This window comes from Natrix helvetica (genome assembly GCF_964273705.1).
Source record: "Natrix helvetica genome assembly, chromosome: 1".
NCBI lineage: Eukaryota > Metazoa > Chordata > Lepidosauria > Squamata > Natricidae > Natrix > Natrix helvetica.
In genome coordinates, this window is record NC_138548.1 from 364,282,530 (window position 1) to 364,292,699 (window position 10,170).

The window sequence follows — 10,170 nt, forward strand, 5'->3', positions numbered from 1 at the left end:
ATAAGTTTGGGAATGAGGGGTGAAGTATTCAAACACTTTCTCTATTCCCTTCTGAGCTCCCTTAAAACTCTCACCTGCAACTGGACCTTCTGCTCCTTCTGCTCCTCCGCCTGGCTCAGGAGGAAGCCTTCCGCCAGGGCCACCGCCTGGGAGCTGGTCTCTGCTCCACACTCCCGCACCCAGCTCTCCATCTCTGGGGGCAGGATAGCCAGGAGCTGCTCCAGAACCACAAGGTCCAGCATCTGGGCTTTGGTGTGCTTTTCTGGTCTCAGCCATCGCCTGCAAATGTCATGGAGTCGGCTGCAAAGTCCTCGGGGACCCTCAGCCTCCTGGTATTGGATGAAATTCTGCGGCTGAACTTCGGAAGGGAGGATGGTTTCCTCCTCCAGGATCTTCTGCCCAGTCTTTTTCCAGGGCTTCCCCCCCTTCCCAGGCTGAGCAGCTGAAGGGCCTTTTCCGCTTCCCTCCTTGGCCGAAGGTTGTGTCTCCATCCTTTCTCTCTCCTGCAGAGCAACTCCAGGTGGGTCCAAGGACTCTGGTGGGTCTCCAGGTGCCTTTTCCTTCACGGGGGAATTTCTGGGGCTCCAGGACAGATCCCTGCAAGTTATTCTGCTCTTTGTTTTCCTCCCCAAGAGAAAAGTTTGCCTTGCAAAGACCACAAATGGCTTCCAGTTTCTGCATCTGAGATGGAAAGAAAAAGAAAAGCCAAGAATTGGAAAGTGGAAATTCAGCCACTGAAGAACCTTCACCCAACCTGCCCCAAGAGGCTCATCCCAGCGAAGGGCCGGGAAGGAGGCAGCTGGAGAGGCCGCCCCGCTTCTCTCCCCCTCCGGAGACAGAATGGGGCCCTCGGGGAGCCCGGTGCGAATCCTGCCCCCTCCTCGCCCGGCTTCTCTCCTCTCCTGCTGGGCCTCCCTAAAGCCGACCCTCCCCTCCTCCCACTCGGGCTCTTCCCCGCTTCTCCTGCTTTCCCCTGCAGGGAGTGGGCGGCTGGGGAGAGTGGGACTCGGGAAGGGCCCGCAACTCACCCGGGGCACGACTGGATGTCCTCCCGCCAGCCTCCCCCGCAGCCTCCCCGCCTCCTGCGGAGCCCCAGCGGTTAAGGAGAGCGAGTGCGGCGTCCTAGAGCGGGAAAGCTCAGTGATGTCACTTCCTTCTCAGCCTCCTCTGGAAAGTCAGCCGTGACGTTCGCCCTCCAGTGGGCCAATGGGGAAGCGCCTGGAGTTCCCTCTTGGCAGAGGGCGCCCCCTGGTGGATTTGACGCAAAGTGACAGGATAGGGCCACTTCATTGGGTCTGCATAAGACACTGTTTCTCAACCTTGGCGACTTTAAGTCCTGTGGACTTCAACTCCCAGAATTCTATGCTGGCTGGTTGGGGATTCTGGGAGTTAGAGTCCGGTTGAGAAACACCGGAATAAGAGAAAATAAGTCTCCGTGGCAGCCGCTGAGATATCGGAAGATGCCATCATGTCTCCCCTCCTCCTTCTTTTCATCCCTCATCCAGTTCCAGCAACCGTTTTTTATGTTTTAGCTCCACCTTTGTTGCTCTTCTCTGCACTCTTCTCTAGCTCCTCAAGATCTTATTTATTCATTAATTGTACAAAACATAAAGGAAAAAAGAGGAAATAGGAAATTAAGAGAAGGAGAAAGAGGGGAAAAGAAAGTCTGAGGTAGAAGAGAAAAAAGGGGAAAAAAGCATTTCAGCCTGAGAATTCAATCTAATGGAGAAAATCAAAATCGTTTTTGGTCTGTTTCTTTTGAACACTTTAAATGTGAAGATATTCGATTTAACGGCTGGAGAAGGAAAGCGCAGGACGGTTCCAAACGCTCCGTTGTGGCTGAGTGAGGGTGGGGTCCTGCCTGAGGGGATCTGCGCTCTGATTGGTTGCTGCGGGTGGAAAGGGGGTGTTTCCCGCCTTTTCCTTCTGGGCGCCGTTTGAGATTTACCTCAGGATGTTCCTCAATGTCTTCTCTGATGCGAATGTCAAATACATTTTATATTGATATAAAACTAGAAGTTTGTGTCCGTGTTTCCCTCCAAGATTTCTCAGGGGAAAATCTCTTTTTTTCATAGTCTGAGTATCCCAAGGATGGTCTCTGGCAGCTCTGGGGTCCCATCCCCCCCCCAGTCCCACTCTCGGCAGGAGGAACTGCATGGTCTCCACGGCCCTTCCTATGGAGCTGGGGCCGATCGCTGAGTGGGGCATTTTCCCAAAGGGGACTGCGGCATTTTTTGCTCTCAGCTGGGGAAAAAAATCTCACAGGGAAAATCAGAGGATAGACTTTTCTCTTCCCCCCCCCCCCCAAGAAGAAGCAGGGCCATTTGGAGGCTACGCAGGAATCCCTTCTTAAACCAAAAACATAGCTGCCATTTACGGTGGATCAGAGAAGACCCCACAGCGCAAATGTAGGCGTAAAAGCGGCCCTCCAGCAGCCCCTTTGCCAGGAAGGGAGCAAAAGGCAGAAGCCTACGGCTACGAGGCTGCGCCTCCCGTTTATTCATCCACAGCAGCCCCCGTTCCATCCAGGGAGGATCCCGGGAGAGGGCAAGAGGAAGTCCATACTCCCATTCAGGGTTGGCATGACCCCCGCTTGGGCTGCGCCCCCCCCCCCAAGACTGAAGGGACCCCACTTTCTCCGCTTCTCTCTCTGCGCCTATCGGGTGAAGTCAACAGAGACTCTGCCCGGGGACCGATGACGCTGCAGAAAGCAGGATTCCCATTGGTCCTTTCGCTTTTCTGGGCACTCCCAAATCCAAAATTCGAGGGAAACGCCCCAATGGAGACCCTCCGATTCCGCCTCTGGGGCTGGGGGCATCGGCGTCTTTCTCCTCTGTCTTTGGGGAGCTTGTGGGGCAGCATCTATGGCTTTTGCTGGGCTCCCCCCGATGCTGCTGGTGGGGTCGCTGGCCCGGATTCCCGGAACCCTAAAAGGGGGAAGGAGACCCCCGGTAAGGAGGGTCTATTCTGGGGGAGGGGAAGGGCTCTGAGGGGCCGTCAGTGCTCCTAGGGGAGGAGGGGAGAAAGGGGCTGGGACCCCACCTGTGGGAAAAGGCGTAGAGGGAAGAGAGGCGGGAGCCTGCAGGACCCTCCATCTCCGTGCGATGTCCGCCCCTTTGCTCGCCGCAATTGCCCCCGCAGGACGAAGAGAGACCCCTCCTCTCTGACAGAGGTGGTGGTGGGGGTCGCAGGAAGGCAGCCGGTGTGGGATCAGAGGCAGCCTCACTCCCCTCTAGCCCACCCCACCCCCGTGGCTCGGTGGGAGTGGACCTTCGGGACCCTGAATTGGACTCCCTGGGAGGAAAACCGGGTTTCCCATAGCCTTGACGGGAATTGAAGGAGTATAAATTATGACATAAGAAGAAATAAAATAAAATAAGTGCCTCCCCCCACATCGCTTGCACGGGACCAGCCCGATCCCGGCGTAACCTCCAAATGTTTCTGCTAAAGGGAGTGGGAAAGACCCGAACCTTTTCTAAACTGAGGGAAGGGCAAGAAATGCCGACACCCCCCCCTTTGGAAAAACATCCCCCTCGGAGGGAAGACGCAAGCCCCCTCCCAAAGCCATGGGGCGCCTCTCCATGCGAGGGAAGGAGGGTCAGCGGCGACCAGGTAGCTCTTTGGGATGGGGGGCGGGGGGCGGGACTGGGACCCAAGAGCAACCAGAGAAAATCCTTGGCCTACTCAGACTATGAAAAAAGAAGAGATTTTCCCCTGAGCCTTTCCTGGATTCTGCCTTTTTCAGCCTTTGGCCCTTTGGTCCCTCTCCGACTGTGGAGCTCCCCCCATGCCTCTGGGGGAAGGCCGGGCAGTGGGGCTGTTGCTTCCCCTCCCATCACCCAGGAGACCCAGCCTCCAGATTTGGCCCTGCCTTCTCCTTAGTCAGCCCCACCCCCCAGTACTTTCAGGGACGCTTTCCAAGTTCCCCTCCTCCAAGTGAGCTGGAGGAAGCCCAGAGGCCCCTTTCAGAGAAGGACCAGGGCCAGGGGTGAAATTCAGTAGGTTCTGAGAAATTTTGAGTGGTTCAGAAAACCGGCAAATACCACCTCTGTCTGGCCCCAGAGTGTGGTGGGAATGGGAATTTTGCAATATCCTTCCCCTGCCACGCCCACCAAGCCACGCCCATTGAACCGGCAATTTAAAAAAATTGAATTTCACCACTGCCCCCTCTCCTAACCGGACTGTTGTGTCCGGGCAGATGACGTCAGGGAGTTTCCCCTGACAGCCGGCATCTGCACTAGCAACAGCCAGGTTGCGTCTGATTGGCTAAGACGCGACCTGGCTGAGAGCGGGGAAACTCTGGCTTGGGGATTGGCTGGGTCGTCTGACAGCTTCGTATAAATAGCTGTCAGACGATCCTTGGATTGATTCTCTCCTGTATATATTGTTAAGACAGTTGTGTTCAATAAAGACCAGTTTATTCTCCTCATGTCTCTAGCCGCCTTTTGTGCCAACTTAACACTGGCGACGAGGATGGGATCCAGCCGCTAACCCACCGAACGCTCCATCTTGGCACAATCGCACCGGCGACTCATTCTACTCAGCCTAGCTCGACCCTGAGGAGACCATGTCGGCGATGCCAACCTTCGTTCCTTTTGGCTGTGACGGCGAGACATGGGAAGCGTTCCTGGAGCGTTTCGAATGCTATCTGATAGCCAACGGCCGTCGCGATGTTCCCGATGATGAGAAGTGCAGCTTCTTCTTGAGCTGTTGCGGCACGCCAATGTTTAGCGCCGCTCGCTCACTAGCCGCCCCTCAGCCAGTCCACTCTCTGGACTGGGCCACATTAACGGAGCGGCTTCAGCGCCACTACGCCCCTACACCATCCTGGGTGGCGAGACACTACGCTTTCAGGCGCTGTGTCCAGAAGCCGGAGGAGTCGGTGAGCCAATTCCTCCAGTCCCTACGCACAGCGGCGATGAGGTGCGAGTTTGCCGACCTCGATCGCAACCTCACGGAGCAATTCGTGAGCGGCGTGAAGGATCTGCGCCTTCGCCGGCGGCTCCTGTCTCAAGCGGACATCACACTGACTGGGGCCATTGAGCAGGCAAGGGCGGCTGAACTCTCCGACGAGTCGATGGCGGAGATGTTCAACCTGCCGCCTCCGCCGGGCCGCACTTGCCTGGTAGATGAATTAGTTCCCCTGCCTATGGACTACCCTGAGGAGGGAGCGGTGGCGCGCATTGGACAGTCATCCAGAAGACGCGTTCCTCAACGAGCCCGGGAAGCTGTGCCCGCTTGCCTTGGCTGTGGAGGCAACCACGACCGCTCGGGTTGCCCCTTTAAAACCGCAGTTTGCCGCCGCTGCCTGAAGAAGGGACACTTGGCTCAGGTCTGCCGAGCGCAGCTTCCCTTGCCACAGCGTGCAGAGGACGTCCCGACCACAGCCGCCGTTAAACAGCGACCTGGAGGCCGTGCTGGACGACAGCAGCAGCAGCAGCAGCAGCAGCAGTCTTCGCGCGGAGGCTGCTACGCCGTGGACGCAGACTTCCACGCCAACCCCGCAGAGTTGGCCTTCCACACGGGTGCAGGTGCGGAGCGCATCACGGCGTCGCTCCTCATTGAGGGCTCCCCCTGCACCATGGAAGTGGACTCGGGGTCGTCCCGATCCCTTTTGTCGTGGACAGAGTTCTCCCGCCTCTGTCCAGGCATCTCAAAGACCCAGTTGGCCCCTCCAGACGCAACCCTACGGGACTACCAGGGGACTCTAATTCCTACCCTGGGTTGTCACCTGGTGCGGGTGGAATACGGGGACTATTCGGGATGCCTTCCTCTACTAGTGGTAGAGAAGCCTTTGCCGGCCCTCCTGGGCCTTGACTGGTTCCCGGCACTTGGCCTATCAGTGCACGGGATTAGACAAGTGGTGGCCACGCCTCCCGACGTGGCCGACGTCCTTGCCAGATTTTCTGACGTGTTTGATGGGCAGCTGGGGGCGTATAAGGGCACGCCCATATCCTTGAATCTAGATCCCCAGGTTGCCCCCATTAGGCTGAAGGCCCGTAGGGTGCCTTTCGCTTTGAGGGCAAAGGTTGATGCGGAGCTCGACAAGCTCGTCGCGCAGGGAGTCTTGGAGCCGGTGGATTACTCCAAGTGGGAGACCCCTTTGGTCATCCCAGTTAAGGCGGATGGGTCCATTCGCCTCTGCGCCGACTTCAAATCCACCATCAACCTTGCCCTCCAAGCGAACCCCTATCCAGTTCCGGTAGTGCAGCACTTGCTCCACTCTTTGGGGCAGGGCTGCATCTTTGCGAAGCTGGATATGGCGCAGGCCTACCAGCAGCTCCCGGTGGATGATGAGGCGGCGGCTGCGCAGACCATCGTCACCCACCGTGGAGCTTTCCGTTGCCGCCGCTTGCAATTCGGCGTTTCCGTAGCCCCGGGGATCTTCCAGAGCCTCATGGAGCGGCTGCTCCATGGGCTCCCTGGCGTGGTTCCGTATTTCGATGACGTCCTGATCGCCGCTAGCAGCCGATCGGGCCTCATCGAAGTACTGGTGAAGGTCCTCGAGCGTTTCAGGGGCTCGGGCTTAAAATTAAAGCGCAGCAAATGTTCATTTGCTGTGCCCCGGGTTGATTTCCTGGGTTTCACGATTGACGCCCAAGGAATTCACCCCACCCCTTCAAAGGTTGCAGCCATCAGGAACGCCCCCACGCCTGCCTGCAAGACGGAGCTGCAGGCGTTCCTTGGCTTGCTTAACTTCTACGCGCCCTTCTTACCGCATAAGGCGTCACTAGCCGAGCCGCTGCATCGGTTGCTCGACCGATCGGCAGCCTGGCGCTGGGGCAGCCGCGAAGCGCATGCGTTCTCGGCTGTCAAAGACTTGCTGACGTCAGAGGCAGTCCTCGTTCAGTATTCGGACAAGCTGCCTTTGACTCTTGCTTGTGACGCCTCGCCCGTGGGTTTGGGGGCGGTCCTGAGCCATGTGCTGCCCAATGGCTCGGAGGCCCCCATAGCCTTTTATTCCCGGACACTGACTTCTGCGGAACGCAATTACAGCCAGATCGACAAGGAGGCTCTGGCTGCAGTGTCAGGGATTAAAAGGTTCCACGACTACCTCTATGGTCGGCACTTTACTTTGTTCACCGACCATAAGCCACTCCTTGGGCTTTTGGCAGGTAACAAGCCGACCCCTCCCATCCTGTCACCGCGCATGACCAGGTGGACAGAGTTCCTAGCTGCATACAGCTATACTCTGCTCTACCGCCCGGGCAAGCATTTAGGGCACGCTGATGCCCTCAGCCGCTGCCCCTTGCCCGTTGCTGACCCCCCGACAGTGCCTTGCCTGTCGGTCTTGGCCATAGCAGATTTGGATCTGCCACTCTCTTCCGGAGAGGTGGCCTCAAAGTCTAGGGCTGACCCTGACCTGTCCCAGGTCATCCTTTGGGTCCAAAGGGGCTGGCCTGAGGGTCCGGTGCCAGAGCACCTTCGTCCCTTCAGGGCCAGGCAGTTGGAGCTGTCACTTCACAGTGGGTGCCTCCTGTGGGGTGACAGGGTGGTCATTCCACCCAGCCTGCGCCACCAGGTGCTATCTCGCCTTCATGAGGGCCACCCGGGCATAGTGCGCATGAAATGCCTGGCGCGCAGCTATGTCTGGTGGCCTCGCATTGATGACGAGATAGCCGCCTGGGTGGCCGGCTGCTCCTCCTGCCAACATTCCCGACCGGCGCCACCGGCTGCCTGTCCTAGGGAATGGGAATTGCCTCGTGGTCCTTGGTCCCGTCTCCACGTGGATTTCGCGGGCCCCTTCAGAGGCCAGGTCTTCATGGTGGTGGTGGATGCATATTCGCGCTGGGTGGAGCTCATCCTCATGAGGTCCACCACAGCCGAGGCCACGATCAGAGAACTGACTAGGCTTTTCGCCACCCATGGCGTGCCGGACGTCATTGTCTCTGATAACGGGCCTCAATTTGCATCCACCGCGTTCCAGCTGTTCCTGGCCTCTCAGGGCATCCGCCATGCCCCAGTCGCCCCATACCATCCGGCTAGCAATGGCCGGGCGGAAAGGGCGGTCCGCTCGGCCAAGGAGGCGTTGGGCAGGATGGATGGGGCTGACTGGCCTTCGAGGGTGGCTGCTTACCTCTTGGTACAGCATGCCACTCCTTGCCCCCTGACCGGGAAGTCTCCAGCTGAGCTGCTGATGGGCCGGCGCCTGCGGACCACCTTGGATAGGTTGCACCCACTCTATTCAAGCGAACAGCCTGGCAACCTGGGGCCCCCTTCCCGCGCGTTCCTCCTGGGCGATGCTGTTTGGGCTCAGGCATTCTCAGGGGCAGTTAGGTGGGTGCCTGCCACCGTCACCGCCATAACCGGCCCCTGTTCTTACAGGGTCCAGCTACATGATGGGACCGAATGGCGGCGGCACCTGGATCAACTGAGGCGCCGCCTGCCCAGCACCAGCGACAACACCCCCGCAAGGTCGACCATCAACGTCGCTGCGCCTGAGCCCTCCAACGTTCTGTTCCCTGGTGCCCTTCCACCAGATATCGTCCGGCCGGTCCAGCTGCCCGGGGTTTCCCCGTCATTGGACGCCGCCTCCCGGCCGTCCACTATTGTGGGGGTGTCACCCGTTAGGCGTCAACCTCCTGGGTTCCAAATGGCCTTCCCCGAGTCAGGCCAGGCCTACCAACAAGTGCCCAGCTCAAGCCCGCCTTCGGCCGCGCCCCCTCGGCCCTGCCTACCTGGGCCTGGTTTTCCTCCGTCAGGGGTGGGCCTCCAAGATGGCGCCCGGATCTCCACTCCCTTGCGGGAGGAGCTTCAACGGACACCACCTTCCTCTCCGACGCCTCCTGTCGAACTGAGGCGTTCTGGGCGGGTCCGGCGCCGCCCAGACTATTTACGTGACTACGTTTGTGCGTCGCTTGCACATGCGCAGTCACTGGGGGGGAAGGAGTGTTGTGTCCGGGCAGATAACGTCAGGGAGTTTCCCCTGACAGCCGGCATCTGCACTAGCAACAGCCAGGTCGCGTCTGATTGGCTAAGACGCGACCTGGCTGAGAGCGGGGAAACTCTGGCTTGGGGATTGGCTGGGTCGTCTGACAGCTTCGTATAAATAGCTGTCAGACGATCCTTGGATTGATTCTCTCCTGTATATATTGTTAAGACAGTTGTGTTCAATAAAGACCAGTTTATTCTCCTCACGTCTCTAGCCGCCTTTTGTGCCAACTTAACACGGACAGTTTGGGAACCTAAACAGACATCTAGTCCACCGCTCCATGCACACAGAGGAAAGTCTAGCTGAGAATCGTGAAGAGATCAAAGAAAATGGAGGGTCCCTTCTGGGCCTACCCTGAACCTCCCCCCACCCTTCAGCTGCAGCTTCTCAAGACTGAAGGGGTTCCCCCCCCCTTCACTTTCAGTTTCGCTCTGCGCCGAACTCTCCCGCCCCCTCCAGGTGAAGTCACAAAGGACTCTGCCTGGAGACGGATGACGCTCCAGCAGGGAGAATTCCCATTGGTGCTTGACCTCGTTCTGGCCCCTCCCAGCTCAAAGGTCCGAGAACCCCCCCCCCCCAATTCCTCCTCTCGGGCTTGGAAGAATCTGCCCGAAACACACACACACGTTCATTAAATGTGCCGTAGGAAGAGCTGCTGCGCTGGATGATAAGGCGGGGAGAGAGGTAGCGAAGACAAGTTGGGGGTCAGAAACAGACACCCCCAATCCAAAGGGAAGCCCCAGAAACCACTCAGCTGGATCAGGCCTTCTCTCATGGGAGAAAAAAAGCGATTTCCACCTTTCAAACACGCGTCTCCCTTGCTCGGAACGTCTGGACGAACCGGCCCCTTCCGATTCCCCTCCCCTCGACCCCAAATGTGAAGGAATCCCCGCCTCCCCCATCTCCGGGCTCCCGAGTAACAGCCGCAGGGCAGCAAAGGGGCTCCTGGATCGGCTTGGAGGGAGGAAGAAGCTACGACGATCGCCTCGGGAGCCCGAATGGCGGCGGCGGTTGCGAGAGGCGGAGACCCGACCCTCGGCCTCCCCGAGAGAAAGGCTGGCCGGAGGGGAAAGGCGGCCGGAGATCATGGGAGGGAAACCACGGCGTCTCTCGGAGGGGGATCCGAGGCAGCCGCTGCTTCAGGGAGGAGAATTAACCGGTGGAACTCCTTGCCACCAGAGGTTGTAAATGCTCCAACACTGGAGGGTTTAAAGAAGAGACTGGACATCCATTTGTCT

The 10,170-nt window shown here is 58.5% G+C and overlaps 2 protein-coding genes across 1 annotated transcript in view; both read right to left on the minus strand.

Moving 5' to 3' along the window:
* The window catches only part of LOC309384240 (uncharacterized protein), a gene marked incomplete at its 3' end in the record, with an annotated part of 73,169 nt that extends 72,830 nt beyond the window's left edge, over positions 1-339 (minus strand). The window contains exon 1 of the mRNA XM_081937481.1: positions 87-339. Coding sequence (XP_081793607.1) covers positions 87-242 — 156 coding nt within the window. The 5' untranslated portion in view covers positions 243-339. The remainder of the gene's footprint in view (positions 1-86) is intronic.
* Positions 1-10,170, minus strand: part of LOC309384804 (uncharacterized protein) — a gene marked incomplete at its 3' end in the record, with an annotated part of 351,454 nt that overhangs the window by 104,993 nt on the left and 236,291 nt on the right.